The 17,578-nt window shown below is 51.1% G+C and overlaps 6 protein-coding genes across 6 annotated transcripts; 4 read left to right on the top strand and 2 right to left on the bottom strand.

Moving 5' to 3' along the window:
* Positions 1 to 100: 100 nt before the first annotated feature.
* BJX68DRAFT_167289 (WD40 repeat domain-containing protein) lies at positions 101 to 2,374 on the bottom strand. The gene is made up of 4 exons (XM_071036985.1): positions 2,077 to 2,374; positions 1,897 to 2,012; positions 1,643 to 1,843; positions 101 to 1,593 (listed from the first exon to the last, which is right to left on the bottom strand). The coding sequence occupies exons 1-4, from the start codon at positions 2,153 to 2,155 to the stop codon at positions 220 to 222; spliced, it is 1,770 nt and encodes a 589-aa protein (XP_070895103.1). The 5' UTR covers positions 2,156 to 2,374; the 3' UTR covers positions 101 to 219.
* A 106-nt stretch (positions 2,375 to 2,480) lies between these two features.
* On the top strand, positions 2,481 to 4,796 carry BJX68DRAFT_244726 (putative diacylglycerol O-acyltransferase (DgaT)). Its single transcript, XM_071041366.1, has 4 exons — positions 2,481 to 3,184; positions 3,236 to 3,276; positions 3,324 to 4,311; positions 4,361 to 4,796. Exons 1-4 carry the CDS (start codon positions 2,914 to 2,916, stop codon positions 4,564 to 4,566), a joined length of 1,506 nt encoding a protein of 501 aa, XP_070895102.1. The 5' UTR covers positions 2,481 to 2,913; the 3' UTR covers positions 4,567 to 4,796.
* Positions 4,797 to 4,860: 64 nt separating this feature from the next.
* On the top strand, positions 4,861 to 5,846 carry BJX68DRAFT_167192 (MAPEG family protein). Its single transcript, XM_071036982.1, has 3 exons — positions 4,861 to 5,109; positions 5,187 to 5,322; positions 5,407 to 5,846. The coding sequence occupies exons 1-3, from the start codon at positions 5,078 to 5,080 to the stop codon at positions 5,686 to 5,688; spliced, it is 450 nt and encodes a 149-aa protein (XP_070895101.1). The 5' UTR covers positions 4,861 to 5,077; the 3' UTR covers positions 5,689 to 5,846.
* Positions 5,847 to 5,871: 25 nt separating this feature from the next.
* Positions 5,872 to 7,370, top strand: pyrG (orotidine-5'-phosphate decarboxylase pyrG). Its single transcript, XM_071036983.1, has 2 exons — positions 5,872 to 6,160; positions 6,248 to 7,370. The coding sequence occupies exons 1-2, from the start codon at positions 6,004 to 6,006 to the stop codon at positions 6,928 to 6,930; spliced, it is 840 nt and encodes a 279-aa protein (XP_070895100.1). The 5' UTR covers positions 5,872 to 6,003; the 3' UTR covers positions 6,931 to 7,370.
* A 1,235-nt stretch (positions 7,371 to 8,605) lies between these two features.
* BJX68DRAFT_270652 (uncharacterized protein) lies at positions 8,606 to 9,240 on the top strand (the record flags this gene model as incomplete). The annotated part of the gene is made up of 3 exons (XM_071046729.1): positions 8,606 to 8,811; positions 8,880 to 8,952; positions 9,046 to 9,240. 3 exons carry the CDS (start codon positions 8,606 to 8,608, stop codon positions 9,238 to 9,240), a joined length of 474 nt encoding a protein of 157 aa, XP_070895099.1.
* A 788-nt stretch (positions 9,241 to 10,028) lies between these two features.
* BJX68DRAFT_257761 (uncharacterized protein) lies at positions 10,029 to 11,530 on the bottom strand (the record flags this gene model as incomplete). The annotated part of the gene is made up of 4 exons (XM_071043400.1): positions 10,029 to 10,276; positions 10,376 to 10,598; positions 10,653 to 11,156; positions 11,237 to 11,530. The coding sequence occupies 4 exons, from the start codon at positions 11,528 to 11,530 to the stop codon at positions 10,029 to 10,031; spliced, it is 1,269 nt and encodes a 422-aa protein (XP_070895098.1).
* Between the last annotated feature and the right edge of the window lie 6,048 nt (positions 11,531 to 17,578).

Here is a 17,578-nt window from a genome sequence, read left to right as displayed (position 1 = left end):
ATGGATATCGACGTTCTGAGCTATCTTTAAGTATATTGTTCCGAAAATTGCGCCGAATATGCAACTCCATCCATGATTCGGGGACAGATAACCGCGCCACATGGTATGTTACACTCGAATATACGACCACACCCTTCAGCAATGTCAAACCATCGGCCCGACAAATATAAACGTATGCGCCCACACCCAGATCTCAGCCGCAAACTGTATTACTTCTCATCACCGACCATAGTTGTTATCAGGGGGATAGCCACCCTGTAAGCCGGGCAGACCTCCACCGCCAGCCTGCGGCGGCATAGGAGTAAAGTGGTGAGGGAATCCGGGCGGCAGTGTGATACCCTGCGCAGCGAGCTGCTTCTGGAGCTCGGCGAGGTCCACGTTCACAGGCGGAGTTGCCGACATGGGAGGAGCGGCGGACATGGGAGGCGCAAAGGGGAACCCAGGGAATCCAGGATTCGGCGGAAACGCGTTTGGCGGTAGCTGGCCCATAGACGCAGCCAGTCCGGGCGGCGGCGGAGGTTGTGCCCCGCCGATACCTGGGAGTAATGAACCTGGTCCGTCTGATTGAGGCGCGCTCTGGATACCAGGAAGACCTCCGGGGGTCTTCCTTTGATCGACGAGGCTGTCTGCTTCGTCTTGTAACTCCTGCTCCTCCTCTTCTCGCATTTGTCTTCTACCGAAGTTCCGGTTCCATGTCCCCTGAGCTTCGGCGGCTTCCTCCCCAATGTGGAACTTATCCTTCAAGTAGCTGGTCTCGCCGGGTCGAGCGCGCGACCAGAAACGGGTAAAGTTGTCTTTGGATCCGGACGCAAGAATGTGACCGAGAGGGTGCCAATCAAGGGTCCAAATGGTCGCACTGTGGGCGTATTGTACTCGGTGGGCCGGGTAGATTACCTGAGCGGGCGTGTTTGCTGGATCCGGACTGTCATATGGAGCAAGGGTTGGCATCTGGCCCGCTGGCAAATTAGGCTCATCAAGCAAGTAATGGTATAATGATCCGTCTTCGCTGCCTGTAGAGATAAGAGAAGAATGGATAGGGTGCCATGTTAGCGTAGAAATCGGTTTTTCGTGGCCACGGAGAATGCAGATATCCCGCATCATGCGAAGATCAAATACGCGTGCCGTCTGGTCGCGTGAGGAGGTAGCAAGGAGGTTGCTGTTCACCCGCGAAAACTTCGTCGCCGTCACGGTGTTTTTGTGGCTGTGAAGTGTCGTCAAGCAGATTGATGTTCGCGGGTCCCAGAATTTGACTTGGTGATCTTTCGACCCGGAAACGAGCAGACCTTTCGTTGGGTGCCAATCGCACGATTTCACGTCCCAATTGTGGCCAGTCAGGACAGTATCGCATGTTCTCGCTGTGAAATCGTAGATCTTCAGTGTCGTGTCGTCGGAGGCGGAGAGAAATTTCGAGTCGCTCGGCGACCATGCCAAATCTCGTACAGCATCGTGATGCGCGTCATCTATCGTCTCAACGTTGTTGAAGTTCGGCCTCCAGTATTTCACATCGCCCTTTTGGCCTCCTGAAATCAGCCAGTCGTTGCTATGTGACCACGCTAACGACGTAACACCTGCTTGTAATTGATCGTAGTGTGCCTGGAGTTATTCAGCATTGCACCTTGTTCCGAACATCAATTCAACATACGTCCATGACAGTTTCGAAATTGAAAGCCGTTCCGTTCCATAGCATAAACTCTCCAGTATGTCCGCCCGTCAAGAGACGCCTTCCCTCTGGTGTCCATCTGATGACTGTAATCGGTTTCTTCGACTTTCCAATCGATTGGTGTAGATGTCGGACGGGGATTGAGTCTACCGGCGAATGCACGCGTGCGAGGGGAGGGAGCATCTAGACAAGAAAACGTAAGCCATGCAACCCACCTCAACGGCGTCGGTACTTACATCAACCGTGTAGCTTGCGCTTGGTCTCTCAAGCTCCATCCGGTGTCCGCCCTTGTATTTCGGTCGCCGGTTGTGCATCCATCGTACCATTGACGAGCCGTAATCCGTCACGAGTCCTAGAAGCTTTTAGCTGCTGCCGTGAAGAGGGAAAGGGCTCGGTAATAGGTGTAAAGAACGTACTCGGTCGGCGAGGTCCTGCAATTCCACCTTGCCTTCCGAAAGGCTGTCCATCGTTTCCGGCGTCATCGTAATATGCCATCGCGACAAGCCAGGCCGCAGCTGGAGGCGCAAGTTAAGGAAAGCAATCAGCGAACTCCGCGACCATGACCGGAATAAGACAGACGGAGCGGCGAAAATACAAGGCAAGCGGGCTAGAATCACTCTCAAGCCCAGCTGTGAGATAAGAAGCAGCGATATCCACAAGGTTGTGGAAGGCGTCTGGAACTCTGGACAAAGGGACGACTGACTTTGAGCAGTGCGTCGCGTGGATTGGCGGACGACGTGATTGGGCCGGGCCAGAGCTGGCAGAACACTAACTCTAGCGGCCGACGTAACATCACCGACTGTTCCAAGTTCCAGGTTCGCCAACGTGAGCTCTCAGTCGCTGCGTTCCAGCTAACGCCATGCACGGTCGAGCAACGGCTCTCTCCTCCCCTGTCCCTTAGTCGAGGCCCTTGCTCAACTTTTGCGGCGATGCGCCTCTTGATAACCCCGCCGCCCTGCTCGCTTGCTCTCACTCCCTCCTGTCATTCCTCAACTCTGTTCTAGGCGGCTGCCTACCATAGCACGCTTGGCTTTCTTCTGGCATCAACAGATCGTAAAAGATCTTGCCTCTGTCATTATCCTTATCCAATGTTCTGAGTCCCTCTCCACTCAAGATCGCACAGGGCTGAGTGGGAAGATTCGGCCCCTCAGCTCCCTTGACAGCTATTGATAACAGTTGTTTGAAGTTTTGGGATATTAACCATTTATTCGACTTAACCTTTTATTTTGATTCCATTTACAACTGAAATTGCGATGGTGAATATCGTTGAAGCCCCTTCGTCGCCTCCGTGCGTGACGAATGGCTCCCGGGCTAATGCCGATACGACCCGTTCTCCCAACGGAACGCATCGCACGTCCCCTCAGAGCTCCGACAAAGGGCCAAAGAATTCCGCGGTCGGGAGAATCGCGACATATCGGCATGTTGTAGCTATACACTCGCAAGTGCGGCACTCATGCCTCAGCCGAGATTCCACCACTACCCCAAGCTTCATCGGGTTTAGGAATCTCACGGTTGTTGTGCTAGGTAAAGCAACTATCCGGAATGTCTAGGCATCTTGACTAACACTATGTTTAGTTGCTATGAATCTTCGACTGGTTATCGAAAATTTCCTCAAGGTGAGGGTTTGCCGTAATCTTTGCATGCGGAGCTAACTTCCGCCTAGTATGGTGTATTGATCTGCATCAAGTGTCACGACTACCGCAAGCAAGACGTCGTGATTGGGGCGATATTCTTTGGCCTGGTTCCTTGTCAGCTGCTATGTTCGTATTTCATCGAGCTAGCCGCGTCAAGACATGCTGTACGGGTGATCGGTCGAGCGAAGAAGACAGACAAGGTTTTGAACGAGTCAAAGAGGCTTTGGTTTGTTATCGCGCTGCTGCATTCTATCATCAGCTTCTTCGGGCTAGCCGTGACAAGCTACGCTATCTACTACTATGTCAACCATCCTGGGATCGGTACGCTCTGTCAGATCCAGGTGATCATAGTGTCCCTCAAGTCATACTCCTATGCATTGACGAACCGCGACCTGCGCCGTGCCATGCTCGGTTCGCCTTCGACAGACTTTGAGATCCCGGAACTCTACAAGTCCTGCCCGTATCCTCGAAACATCACTCTTGGTAATCTGGCTTACTTTTTGCTGGCGCCGACACTCGTCTACCAGCCGGTGTACCCTCGAACACCTCGCGTTCGATGGTCTTTTGTTGGAAAGCGCATGTTCGAGTTTGTGTGTCTCGCGGTGGTGATCTGGTTGCTCTCAGCTCAATACGCTGCGCCGCTTCTTCGCAACGCGACCGAGAAAATTGCGGTCCTGCACTTTGGATCGATTCTGGAGCGAGGACTGAAGCTTTCGACTATCTCCTTGGTCATCTGGCTGGCTGGATTTTATGCGCTCTTCCAGTCACTGCTCAACGGACTTGCTGAAATCATGAGATTTGGAGACCGTGAGTTCTACACGGACTGGTGGAATAGTCCGAGTTTTGGCGTGTACTGGCGCTCCTGGAATCGCCCGGTTTACACTTTCATGAAGCGGCACGTTTATATGCCACTGGTTACTCGGGGCTGGAGCTCGACCGCGGCGGGCACCGTAGTTTTTGCGGTCTCTGCGGTGCTGCACGAAGTTCTCGTCGGAGTTCCAACACATAACTTGATCGGTATGCTCGAATGGTATTATAGTTTCAGAACCAAGCTAACGATCAGCAGGGGTTGCATTCATGGCAATGCTCTTCCAGTTGCCTTTGATTCTTCTAACCGCGCCATTTGAGAAATTCAAAAGCCCTCTTGGGAAAGCGATTGGAAACTCACTTTTTTGGGTGACATTTTGCGTCTTGGGACAGCCTCTTGGCACCCTGCTGTATTTCTTCGCGTGGCAGGCCAAGTATGGCAGTGTGAGTAGGGCACAGTCGTGATCAGCAAGCGTTGGAAATCACCGGGCCTTTTTGAACAACAAAAGCACGGACCTGGTTTCGTATGGCTCATTTCAAGTGAACAGCAGGTTTAGACGTTCATCGAAGACAATCGAAGCGGTCCTTGTGGACAAGTATACTTTTCCTTTAGCCGCGGTCCGCAGACCAACCATCTCGTTTCGAGAGTGCAGCTTGCAGATCAACAGCTTTAGTGTAGATTGGTTCAATTGGAGTACGAAACTCGACAAATAGTCCGGCCAGACATCACCGGATAAAGCTGTGCGTAGTTCCCGTGCTGCCTGGCCCCGGAACTGGGGCGCCCGTGCGATCGTCCGGATGGATTCTTTCCCCCGGCTCCCGATCGACGTCAAGTATATAGCTGTCCCTCCGCCCTCCCAAAATAACTTCCTCCATCACGCCATTGACATAGCGCAAGACGAATCCTTATCCAATCCCATCACCCAGTCTTTCTGTACTTTGAGCCTCATAACACCGACTTACTATACACGCCGCAATGGTCACCATCACTGTCCCCGAAGGCTATGGGTACGTCACTCTCAAACTACGTCGTACAATGCGCTCCCTCACTCGCTAACGCTATGCTTTTTCTTTCTGCCCCGCAGCCAAGTTATTGCCATTGCCCTCGGTATAATTCCTGTACTCGGCTTCATCCACGGTACTGTGGTTGGCAGCTTCAGAAAAGCAGCTGGTGTTCCCTACCCACACACCTATGCGACCGTCGAACAAACTAAATCGAACGTACGTCTCCCAGCACCATTTCCTCCCCCTTGCCGCTTTCTATTAATCTGTCTCCGAAATAAACTAACACACGCCCTGCAATAGCCCAAGGCCTACCAGTTCAACTGCGCCCAGCGCGCGCACGCCAACTTCCTTGAGAACGCACCGCAGACTATGCTCTCGATCCTGGTTGCGGGCCTGAAGTACCCGCAGCTTGCGACTGCTCTGGGCGGCGCATGGGTGTTCTTCCGCATTCTGTTCCTGCATGGCTATGTTTACACCAGCAAGCCACAGGGAAGGGGACGGTACAACGGTGGTCTGTTTTGGATTGCACAGGCGGCGCTCTGGGGGCTCAGTGCTTTTGGGGTTGCCAAGGATCTCTGGTAGAACTGCTTCCCAATACACGGGATGACTTCTGGAATCTTGGCGCGATCTGAGGGATTTGTACACTATCTATTGATCGACAGTTTTCTGTTCGCAATTGCATGAATTTGACACGCCATTGTTTTGATTGAGGTCTTGGCAAAATTAAGTGCTTATCTTACTTATCGGCGCAGATGCAGATCGGGACGGAGCAAAAATTCCACCGGGGGTGGGGGGGCTTTTTTTTGACCACCCCGCAACAGCTTCATTTGACTTGGCCCAATCTTGCCCTACTTTTGAGTATCTCTACCGATTGTTTCACATAGAGAGCCTGTCATAATGTCCTCGAAATCCCATCTCCCCTATGCTGCCCGCGCGGCAAACCACCCAAACCCCCTCACCAAAAAGCTCTTCTCCATCGCCGAGGAGAAGAAGACCAACGTCACCGTCTCCGCGGATGTCACGACGTCAGCTGAGCTGCTGGACCTGGCAGATCGTACGTCTCTGTCTTCTAGATCGAACCCCTCTCTTACCTGCTCAACTCTGTCCAATTGATCTCCGCCTAACAAAATAAAACACACAGGCCTCGGCCCCTACATCGCCGTCCTTAAAACCCACATCGACATCCTCTCCGACCTAACCCCCGAAACCCTCTCCTCGCTCTCCGCCCTCGCCCAGAAGCACAACTTCCTCATATTCGAAGATCGCAAATTCATCGACATCGGCAACACAGTGCAAAAGCAATACCACGGCGGCGCCCTGCGCATCTCCGAATGGGCCCACATCATCAACTGCGCAATCCTGCCCGGCGAGGGCATCGTCGAAGCCCTTGCGCAGACAGCCTCCGCCTCGGACTTCCCCAACCCGCAGGAACGAGGTCTGCTCATCCTCGCTGAGATGACGAGTAAAGGGTCCCTTGCGACAGGCGAGTACACGGCGCGGTCGGTCGAGTATGCGCGGCGGTATCGCGGGTTCGTTATGGGGTTTGTCAGTACGCGGGCGTTGACCTCTGTGGGGCCTGAGCCGGCGACTGTCGAGCATGATTCCGAGGACTTTGTGGTGTTTACGACTGGGGTCAATCTTTCGAGTAAGGGGGATAAGTTGGGGCAGCAGTATCAGACGCCTGAATCGGCTGTCGGCCGCGGTGCCGATTTCATTATCGCGGGGAGGGGGATTTATAAGGCGGAGGATCCGGTGGAGGCTGTCAAGGCGTATCGTGAGGCTGGGTGGAGGGCGTATCTTGAGCGCATTGGCGGGGACGCGTGATTTTGTGCGTTTCTTGCATTGATCCGCAGGAGATGGGATGAGAAAAGTCTACGATTCATGCTAAACTCGTCTTAGAATCATATATATGAATGGCTACAATTGCCGAGCGAATTTACCTGATGAAGCAGGGATTGCCGAAGTTGCAACCTCTAAATGCTACATGCCTATAAAAGACCTACATTACGCAACCTATCAACCAGACTCAACCCTGCCAACGCACTGGACGAGTATAGACTTGAATAGCTTGAGTCCATGCCACCGAACATCGGGGTCTCCACAACTTGACACCTCAAGGCATAAAAAGAGCAACGGAACAGATCGGAGGGGCCCCGGACTCGTCTCGATCGCACATAAAGGTCCTGGCAAGACGTCGGTCCAACGTGAGCCATGCCGGTCGGGCTTCATACATATATCCTGTCGACCTCTCTCTTTCAGTGGCCAATCACTGTCTTGCCCTCAATCAGCTTGAAAGTGCGCAGTCCTTCAGCGTGAGTTGAATCGAGTATAGGTTGGTTTTATTATATCTGGTGGTTCGATCTCTCGCAGGCATTGCATAACTCAGTTGGCATGATCCAGATATGTGAGGTAGCTTGCGTCGACAATTGGCCCGACGGGACTCTGCCTCCTCTAAGAGCGGCGAGTAAGAGGAATCGGAATTGGGTCCTGGTTGCCCACTCCACGCACCTGTATCTGTACTGGCTGAACCCAGCAGAACCGGGCGCATGCGATGCACCATGCGTTGCCAAGTCGACAGGAGCGTCAGATACTGTTCTACAGTGACCTGATTCGAGGATGCTCGCGCGAGGAATGCGCATGGGGTGCAGGTTACCGAGGCAGATACGACGTTGGAGTTTATCGACAGCATTCGAATCATGATATCAAGGCATCTGGCAAATCTGATGATGGTCTTACCATCGCCCAGCTCTCCCAGTCATACCCTGTGCGAGGACACAGGCCGTATGTTCCTGGACAGTGCAAGATATATCAGGCTGTCAGATTCCATGTGCCTGTTTTAGGGCTTACTGCCGAGTAAGCTATACTTCTGGCACTGCCTCCTGTTGGATAATATGTCCGTCTGACAAGGTTCCCTTTGCCGAGTATTTAACTCGAGAATCGGGCAGCATCCCATCTGTACGACGGCTATGCGCAAAAATGGAGGGTCATTTGGTCGTAATGGTGGTGCGCGTGTACTCATCAATGTCGGGAGAGTCACACAGACCGACTTATCAACGGGGTATGAGTTTGCAAAGGTGAGCCTCCTTGGTGACGAGCAGCACCATATAAATAGGTCCGAGGCTTCAACTAGGAGTTACTTAACGCAACCACACCATATGCAAGCCTCCACGGCATTCAAGATGAATCTATTCAAGCTCACATCCTTGTTTTGACTTCTCGCAGCTGCTTGGGCTGCTCCTTCCCCAAATGTCAATCTGGGCATTAGGCTAGTTCGCATTAGTATCCAGCACCACCGGGCAACCTTGCAGACATCACTCGTTATCACAGACACAACTACATAGGAGGTCCTCGCATCTACCTGCCTTGACACTCTGAGATCTCACTCCACTGATGGCCTGGTCTCCGTCGATTTCGACTCCAACAGTGTCGGGAACATCATTGTTGACGCCCAAACCTACCTCCTGCATGAAACCCCGATATATCCGGCGGCGTCACCCGCATGTGCATCTTCGATGCCGAGGAAATGCTTATTCGATGCGATGACGTTCCCGTGCCGCTCTCTGCGCTTCCACCCACAGCTCTCGGTGTGAAAGAGGACTGCTCCGCAGATGGAGGGACTGGAATCTCAATGCGCCATCAAAATGTCGCAGACGCTTTGCTTCCCAGATTTCCGAGCACTTCTCCTTTGAGGAAATACAGAGCCCCGTGAGTACAATCAAAGACTCTGAAGACAACGACTCTCCCCTCCATGAACGCCAAACAAACCCATGCAGTATCTGGAGCGACAGTACCAGGCTAGTTGGAAACGGCGACCCGCATCAGAACTATCGCTACGCGCAGATTAGTGTAAGTCAGTGCCGACCCGAAAGTCTTCTAATGGATCTTCCATACGCAGGTCACTATAACTAAATGAGTGCTGACGTACGTATCATATTCTAGCAAAACATAGCGTGCGGTACCGCCCCCTCCTTCTCCGTCGGCTACCAAAAGACCAAATCCTTCACGACCGGCTGGCCCGCCTCCTCCGCAAACGTCTCCTGGATCTCCGGCGGGCTCGCCGTGACTAAGACCTGGAGCTCGGGCAACTCGTACCCATGTACCCCGGGGCGCCACGAGACGGTGTGTATCTGGTGAACACGGCTCATACGGCGTATACGGTTAATCGAGGATCATATAATCAGTGCAGGGGCATTTACCCTGGGAAGCAGTATATCCTGTTCTAGCCGAATCACAATAATAAGAGCGGCGGGTATCATTGTGTTGTTGGGACTTGTTGGAGCCAGTGGGAGAAATATTGGGTTAAGAGTGGGAGGGCTGGAGGGCCTTGAGTACTGACCTCTGAGCTATGGGATGGAGAGATACAGCTGAACATGGAGAGAGGGATGCACATGTTATCGCTGTTGATGTATTAGAGCTGCTGCAGACTTGTAGGACATTTGCATGTCGAACGCTGGTGTAGCCGGGAGGCTTGAGAGAAAATCTCTCAGTGAGTTGCTTACTTTCGTACTTGAGGACTGCTCCGAGTTTCAAAGACCGCATCGTCTATAGTTTATACCTAGGTAGACTGCAGTCATCTTATAGTATCCTCCTCAGCTGTAGCTGGTCTGATAGCGCCATCCATGAACACTGTTTGATAGGAAGATTGGACATTGAGTAGCGTCTAAGTGAATATATAGAGATGCATGATTCAATTCTGCGAGAACAAAATCTAAGATCTAAACACACAAGCACAGTCATCCACGTTAAACCAGACACGGCAGTGAGAACCAAAGATTAAAAAAGTCGTAGATTCTCCACGAGAGTAAAGAATATAAGAGAACAGTACGTACTTCTCCTGGAGCTTAGGGCTAGAATTCCCGCCACTTGTCACATACAATATGGAGGTCAGCCGTAGATAGGTCGATCGGGAGAGTTCAACATTATCAGGGCAATACTGCGCTCCTGCCTGATGAGGTAGCAGTATCTTCCTGTCCGGTGTTCTGGCTGGGTACCGCAACGAGCAGTAATTCGCGGTCATCTTCGATTCTGTCCGGAGTGGCAGTATTATTATTCTCGCGGCTCTGGGGGAGTGGAGTATGCTCATTGATCTGCTCAATACTTCTCGGAGTGAAGCGCTCTCTGACCCATTCGTTCCAGCGATGCCACTTTTCGAATTTCTCTTGAGCAGAGTCTGGAGAGACGAACCGATGTATCAGTCAATCACGGGTTCATCCATCGACATATCATGGAAGGAAGAAAGGAATGCACGCAACCGGAAAGAGATACTAACCATTGACAATAAATAGCAACTCAACCGGGATAGGCGCCCAAATGAACAAAGCAGCAAACTGTCCGAAATTCCAGTTATCATCCTTGAACTGGCTCCCGATCACGGCGCGGAGGTGTTTCCTTTGTCGCCACATCATCGTCCGTCCAAAGACCATGCCCGCGACTGAGAGGCCGATCATCACGACCCATAGATATGTGACCACAGTGAGGACTCCGCCGGCCATCTGTGACCGTTTCGGTTTCCGATATCTGCGCTTCAGCGACTGCAGCTAGAACACGAGGGTCCCTGCCACGGCGAATATGACCATGGTCCATGAGGGGTAGGGTAAAGGATTGATGACGTCGTAATCTCGAGATGTATGCGCGCAGGCATCAGATGCAAGCCTCCAATTCTCTCTGCTATCGCTGCTAAGCTGGCTATCACTTAGTGCGGCGATGGTAACGGCGAAGACGACGAGGTAGAGGAATACGCGCGGCGCCCAGCGCGAGAGCGGTTGCACGACTACCATGCAGAAGAAGGTGACTAGGAGGCTGTTGATCTGGAGGAAGGCCATGGCTTGAATTTCTTCTATTTCGAATGTAGGGAGGTCTTTGGAAAGGTGGGCGAGGAAGGCCATCGCGGACGAGGCGATGAAGAAGCCGTTGCATCTGAAGAATACAACTTGTACGTCCTTGAGGTTCATTGTGAACTCGTTTCCTGGTGCGAGGGTGAGATAGCATAGTCGGTATACTGGACCCAGGAGGACAGTGAGGCCGGTTTGCATGGTATACGCCGTCATCATCTATTAGGGAAACCATGCTGTCAGCTTTACACTCAAGGGCTTTATTGTAAATGGCAAACTGGACACAACGGTAGACTCACCCGGATTCCTGATAAGTCAGGGTTCCCGACTCCAAAGGTGAGAGGACAGAGGTTCTGGCAATGCCGCACCTCCTCTGTGATATCGAGGTCTTCTGCAGTTGCATGATCGAAAAAGTCTTGTATGGTAGTAAAATTACATCGGTGGATGTGATCAACAGTAGTGTTGATGGCATTATCTCTCGTCAAATGGCATGGAATTTCTCGAGTGCCTGGCGTTGGGCTCCTTCCCGTTTCGAATGCCGGATGTAGATATTCTCGAGGCAAGGCTGCGGTCAGATGCAGACAAAACACCATATATATCCCGAGATAACTGTAGTAGCCGCGCCATAACTTACCTGGTCATTGCAAAGATGATTGAGAAAATGAGTGCAGAGCAACTTGCTGCAGATAGGAATGAGGTTTGCCTAGATTCCGGCGGAGAGAGACTATTTCAAGCAGGCTCAAAGCCAGACAGCCTCACAGCCTGGTCGATAATTAGCACAGAGCGAGTGAGAACGTCAGATCACGTTTGTGGCTGCTCGCGCGAGCCTAGAACCCTCAGCTCCCAGCCCTAGCCACCTTGAGTATCCCTCGCTCTAGGCTACGTTCTTCGTTCTAGCTGACCAGGTGGGTGAGCAATAATCATGATACTGTCACATAGCATGCGGAGAAATAAGCAGTCATATTCCCTTTCTCGCACTAGGCACTGCTTGGAAAACGCCCAAGCCACCTGATGTACGGGAAACGATCGCCCCCAAATGCAGTACCAGGACCGATGCACCGTTACCTATTATAACCCCCCTGCACCGGGGCCTAACTGGCTGGCTGAAAGGAAATGAGATGGAGATTAGGTGCTACAAATGACTGACAGGAAAAATCCATATAGATGATTTGGAAATCTCGTAATGTCCAGATTCTGTCCGAGTATACTCCCAATGGCACTGTACAGCACATATTTGGTTTTGAAGGCGAACCTACTTTGTTTGTATATACCTCTGATTACTGTTCAGATGGGTTTGAAGATTTAGTAACGCTGCATGTAGCCGTATCTCACCCAAGAAGAGAGATTTCAATGAGGACAGAGGGGTCCTTACTTATGATGTGTGCACAAAGCCGAAAGCGGCCTTCTTCAGCCTTGCTCCTTACTCCGTGCATAAGCTGGTCCAGGAAACCCCGGGATTCTGGTGTCACCATCTGAAATGAAGAAAGTTTCATCCAATCGCTTGATATGTACGCTGCTGCCAACGCTACACGGAATGTGGCTGACGCTTACCCACCAGCAAGCCCACTCTGGGGAATTCGACTTGCAGGAGGGGCCAGCCTCTAAGATGTTACATGATGTCGGGCGTCAGGTGCGCACCGAGCTTGCCTATGAGTTAGCCTCATAAGGCGTCGAGTTCCTGGCACATCTGGTGATCTTTTACACGAACAAGTCACTACAAGATAACCCGTGGAATCGACTGCCAGCGCGATATCTCCACTAGATCCTTTGCTCACGGTTATAAAGTCACTCAGAATCTGTGTAATGGATCGTGTCCATGCCTGTGGGTTCATACGCACCCTTTTGATAACGACCTTGGTTCTCGGTTCCCCATTAAATGGATTATATCTGACTCTTATCTTCATAACTTTGCCTTTTGCAAGAATTTCTAGATCACTATTTCGGCAAGAGTCCAACCTCCTCATCCACTCTTTCACTTTCCTCCAGAGCAAATGCTGCTCCCGTTCCGGTTGATTGCCCCTCCCACCGACTTCTGGCCTCGGTTAGGAGACAAGCACATTTGTACTGACGTTCAATAGGTTAGCTCGTCTGCCATGAGAATGGGACGATCTCTCCGTGCTAATCCTGTACAGCAGCTCATCAACTTCTCGGAAACATGGACTCGCCGGCCGGAACCCGAATCAGAAAGAGAAGTGAATGCCACTAGGCAGAACAATGCTCTACATGGGGTTGGAATCCTTCCTCAAAGTGACCACGACTTAGCAAATGAGTCTCTCGATTCCTTTCGGGCAGCTCCCTGACAATCCGCGGCCCCGCATCGGTATGGAAAAGAGTGATGGAACAAGGAATGGGGAAAGTCTACACACGATAGGTTGCGGGTCGGGATAAAGTCCGCACTCATGGCAATGCCGATCCGCGCCGATTTGGCGCCGATTTGGCGTCGAAGTGCGGTTGACTTTATCTCCCCAGTGCGGTATGCCAGATTCCCTGCAGCATCGGCTCGGGGTCGAAGTTTTCAACGGCACAACGTCTGTATGGCAAACAGCTAATTATGCAGCCGAAGCAAAGGGCTTATGGCAGAATTTAAATGTCCTTGAACTGTGCGCTAGCCTCCACAGTGACGGCAATGGATGGCTGGGTACCTTCTATTTTGGGAAGTAACAACGTACAGCAGGTGCCTGACAGGACACCCCTTCAACTTCAGTAGGAACACGAGCAAATTGGTTTTCCAACAACTCCCACCACCTCATTCCTTTTCTTTCTCCCAAACCTCGCTTCTTCTCTTCCCCAGCTTCAACCCGTTACCCTGTCCTATCCTTGGTAGCATTTCTACCAAGGACAAACCATCCAGACGACTCTGACATCTTTTACTGCCCGAACCTGTTACCCTGTCTCTGCTACCACGCTTGGCATTTCTACCAGGGACTAACTATCTTATCTTTCCCGTAACCTGGCAGCGCTCTACTGCATTGTGGCAAGATGTTGAAACGAAGCACGGAACAGACTCTTGGAAGAAGAAAGCGAAATTACAGGTATGTAAGCAACTTCGGAAATCCGGTGTACGCCAATTTTAACTTTAGGCAACAGAAAGTTGTTGGAATAATCTACCGCCCTGACCTCGTCAGCAGCGGCGATTCTGACTCCTATTTTCACCAGGAGCTCATCTCGACTCCTGCCAAGCTACACGACACCGGAATTTCGGGCAACAATATGGGCGAACGGCTCCTCGGGGACATGGAGACCATCTTGGAGACACTGGCGACAATCAAAGCCGACCAAATTGCTCTCAAAGCCGACCTCTGTGAACTTAAAGCAAAAACCGGTAAGCTCGAAGCCGAGAGCGACGAACTGCAGATGCTCATGTTGTCGACGCTCATGTTGTCGACGCTCATGCTGTCGACATTCCCTGTACGACAAAGGATTCTGGAAGAGCAAGCTGGCTTTCAGGGACGCAGTCGACAAAAACTACTTGCCAAGCGAAATGCCGAGGCACATGGAGGAAACATCATTTCGGACTCTTTCATGTTGCGACATGCGATCAAAGCCGCTTCCAACAGAGGAACGACGGAAGACACGCAGCTTGAGATGACCGCATGGGAAGTAGGATTCAAAAGCTGTTATCATGTTGGACCTTGGAACGGCCGGTACTCTCATGCTTCTGTTGATAGCGTTGTTCACCGAATCCGCAGCGCGCCAAAGGCTGTTGTTGAAGCCTTCAACATGCACGCTAATTGCGTTACCTTGCAAGCCTTTCAGAACCTTTCCGCTGAACGCCGGTCAAAATTCAGGAATAAATGCCGTGCCGTTATCAAGCCATGGATTGAGCGAAGACCCATAGATACGGATAGTCTCGACATGAAGTTGGAGGAAATCATTGAGGAGTACGATGTCATAATGGGTTATCACTCCTTTGTCTTCCACGGAAGGTTCTAGCACACATGTCTTCTTTCATGTTATGTAGCTATATTTAGCGACTCCCTAGCTAGAGATCTTTACACATCTGAATCCATCTTCTTTGGTCATGGCTGAGTTCTCTCCTGGAGCTGTGCGCGCTATGTCATGGGTACGTCGGTCTAGATGTTCGCCGACCTTGCTTATCTCATGTGAAGTATCTTTAAACGACAGCAACTTAATTTATTGACCTTGTCTGCAGAATCTGCGCCTGTAGAAAATGAATGGCCGTTGGGTAGTGTACTCCGTAGACTAGTTTCTCTCAGCTCTACCTAGATAATGGTGATATCATTTGGCTTCGCGAGTAACATCAGCTTCATTTTGTTGTCATATATTTCGACCCGGATTACCGTACATAGCCCAGTGAACTGCCCTGTCTGGCGTCACGAAAAGTGGCATTGGGCTGACCAAAAGTGAAACGGGCTGTGAGATGAAGCACTGACCCTACTTGAGCACTCTAAGGCTTTTTGATGCGCACGCAAATCCTATTCGTCTCCGATTCGTGGCGGAGAAGAACTGGCGTTAGGACCACTACCCTACCCCATTTATCAGACGCCTTGTAGCTGTCACCGAAGAGGGTTCGCGTCTTCTGAATGGATTGGCCTTTTCGCGCCACGTCGACAAGCCGAACGGGCGTTCCAAACCTGGAACGCCATTACTGTCGTCAATGATATTGTCAAGCATCTTGCAGTCCTGAGGATGGAGGATTGCATAGAAATACTGGTCTAGAGATTTCGTATCAACCCCGAGAACGGTAGAGGCAGGCCAAATATCCAATTGATAGACCCCGTTCCGTCAAAGCTGAGATTAAGGAAGGTAGGTAGGCAGTTGGTGATTGGCGACAAAAAGGTACGATTGAAAATAATGAGAAATGGAGAGACGAGGGAGGCAGGTCAGACCAGAGAATTCATGGCAGTTTTAGAACCGTGGAGAGTGTAGTAGAGGTGAATCTGAAAGTAATTGCATGGACCTCTATAAAATATTTCAGCTATGAGGTGAACAAGGAGAAACAAGAGAAAATCAATTCACCACCACTAGTCGAGAAGCCTGGACTGCTTTCCAAATGGCCTTGGCACATCTCTTCCACGTAAAAGGTGGGCCTGTATAGGCCTGCAATCTTTAGCCTGTCTTCATCATGAGGTTCCCAACTCTCAGGACTGGTGTCCGATTCTGATGGCGATTCTGCTCTTGGTGCTTCCTGTTTTACAATGAGAGCTCATCTCCTGTTAGCCGTGAAGGGTGAAGTAACTTGGAAAAAGAGATTATACTGCAAAGGTGTTTTATTCACCTTGCCTTACAACCTAGATTCCGCTCCACGATCCCCAAGTTCATCCCTGCGGCTTAAGCAGGGCTACTATGGGGTGGAAGAAGCAAGTGAACCGTAGATAGGTAAACTGGGTCCAGCTACTCGGTCAACTGTTCCGTTCGACTGGAACAGAATAGCCAGGGACCTAAGAACATGATGGAAAAACAAAAGGAGGGTGTAAGGAGAAGAAAGGTATGCCAAATGGTGAATGAAGAGAAGAGGATCTGAAGCTTTGGAATAGAGTCTACGGTCACTTGAGAAGATCCTGTTAGCCTCGCAACTTACCCACATTTGCGCATGGTCTTTCCACAGGCGAGCTATGGTCCAGTAAATGGAAGATAGATGCTTGGGTGCTTCTATACCTACTTGGACGCGTGAGATCTTCAGGCTGTCACGACATCACTCGGCATAGGCCCAGTCAGCCTAGGCATACTCTAAGCATAGATTTAGTCGTAATACTAGCCTTTTATTGATCTGACAAGGGTGAGCTAGCGGGAATGTAACTCGCCCTACTGCGTAACTGAAGTGTGTATGCCTCTTAGCAAACTGCAGCCAAACCAGCAAGAACGGTACTTACCGGGACCCTGGCCCCTGATGTCCGAAAACCCATGTCCACTCCAGCCGTTCAATCAAGACGGAACAGGCTACTCGATTGATAGTAATTCGAAGCCGGGATAGAATATGCAGGACCTCTTAGTAACCTCGAAACCAGGACAAGGACGTGGTGTACCCACGCGGACCCCGCCACCCGGATCACTCGAACGTCTGCCCAGTCTCCCACCGGGCCACGGTTTGATCAAGTCAATAAATGTCGCGGCTGCAAGGCAGTTTCAGCTTTCTTGTTGCTGACCACTCGGCCACCTTGCCTGTATGGATGAAGGGAGTGTTGACTTACCTACTCATAATTTGGCTTGTTGTCTGGCGGCTTCGTGGCGGGTATCGATCGCCCTCTGAGTCTCCACCATGTCTCTCTTGCGCTCGCTAAGTCGATGTGTAGATATTTTCCGGGTTAGCAAAGTGAACATAAAGACGTGAGGAAGGAACACACTCACAAGCTCCTCAACGACAATCTAATATCCCATGCCCAGCCCTGCCACCCTACCAAGGCACAGGTTAACGAAGTCGTATCAATCGAGGAGCCTATAGCAGCGTTAGCAAACTCTCCCGGGGCCGAAATAGAACCTCGAGCGCGTCACGTAGAGGGCAAGAGATGGAGGTAGATTGGACGAGTTAGAGACAGATAGTAAGAGGCCGATGGGGAAGATGGGGAAGAAATCGACATAGATACGATAGATGGAGATAGATGGTAAAAGGTTATGGATCGGAGTAGATGAGAAGAGGTAGAGATGTCAGGATAGATGTCAGGATAGATGTCAGGATAGAT

The sequence above is a fragment of the Aspergillus pseudodeflectus genome, assembly GCF_044049435.1.
Source record: "Aspergillus pseudodeflectus strain CBS 756.74 chromosome Unknown BJX68scaffold_51, whole genome shotgun sequence".
Lineage (NCBI taxonomy): Eukaryota > Fungi > Ascomycota > Eurotiomycetes > Eurotiales > Aspergillaceae > Aspergillus > Aspergillus pseudodeflectus.
The sequence above is the reverse complement of the archived record's forward strand: the minus strand, read 5'-3'. Positions and strand labels throughout refer to the sequence as shown.

Excerpts from the sequence above, each read along its gene's own strand:
- pyrG (XM_071036983.1), top strand. The coding sequence starts at position 6,004 with ATGTCCTCGAAATCCCATCTCCCCTATGCTGCCCGCGCGGCAAACCAC. Across the intron at positions 6,161-6,247 it reads GCTGCTGGACCTGGCAGATC|GCCTCGGCCCCTACATCGCC; the intron begins GTACGTCTCTGT and ends TAAAACACACAG.
- BJX68DRAFT_244726 (XM_071041366.1), top strand. The coding sequence starts at position 2,914 with ATGGTGAATATCGTTGAAGCCCCTTCGTCGCCTCCGTGCGTGACGAAT. Across the intron at positions 3,185-3,235 it reads TCTCACGGTTGTTGTGCTAG|TTGCTATGAATCTTCGACTG; the intron begins GTAAAGCAACTA and ends CACTATGTTTAG. Across the intron at positions 3,277-3,323 it reads TTATCGAAAATTTCCTCAAG|TATGGTGTATTGATCTGCAT; the intron begins GTGAGGGTTTGC and ends ACTTCCGCCTAG.
- BJX68DRAFT_167192 (XM_071036982.1), top strand. The coding sequence starts at position 5,078 with ATGGTCACCATCACTGTCCCCGAAGGCTATGG. Across the intron at positions 5,110-5,186 it reads ACTGTCCCCGAAGGCTATGG|CCAAGTTATTGCCATTGCCC; the intron begins GTACGTCACTCT and ends TCTGCCCCGCAG. Across the intron at positions 5,323-5,406 it reads TCGAACAAACTAAATCGAAC|CCCAAGGCCTACCAGTTCAA; the intron begins GTACGTCTCCCA and ends GCCCTGCAATAG.
- BJX68DRAFT_167289 (XM_071036985.1), bottom strand. The coding sequence starts at position 2,155 with ATGGCATATTACGATGACGCCGGAAACGATGGACAGCCTTTCGGAAGG. Across the intron at positions 2,013-2,076 it reads TGCAGGACCTCGCCGACCGA|GACTCGTGACGGATTACGGC; the intron begins GTACGTTCTTTA and ends AAAAGCTTCTAG. Across the intron at positions 1,844-1,896 it reads GCGCAAGCTACACGGTTGAT|ATGCTCCCTCCCCTCGCACG; the intron begins GTAAGTACCGAC and ends TTTCTTGTCTAG.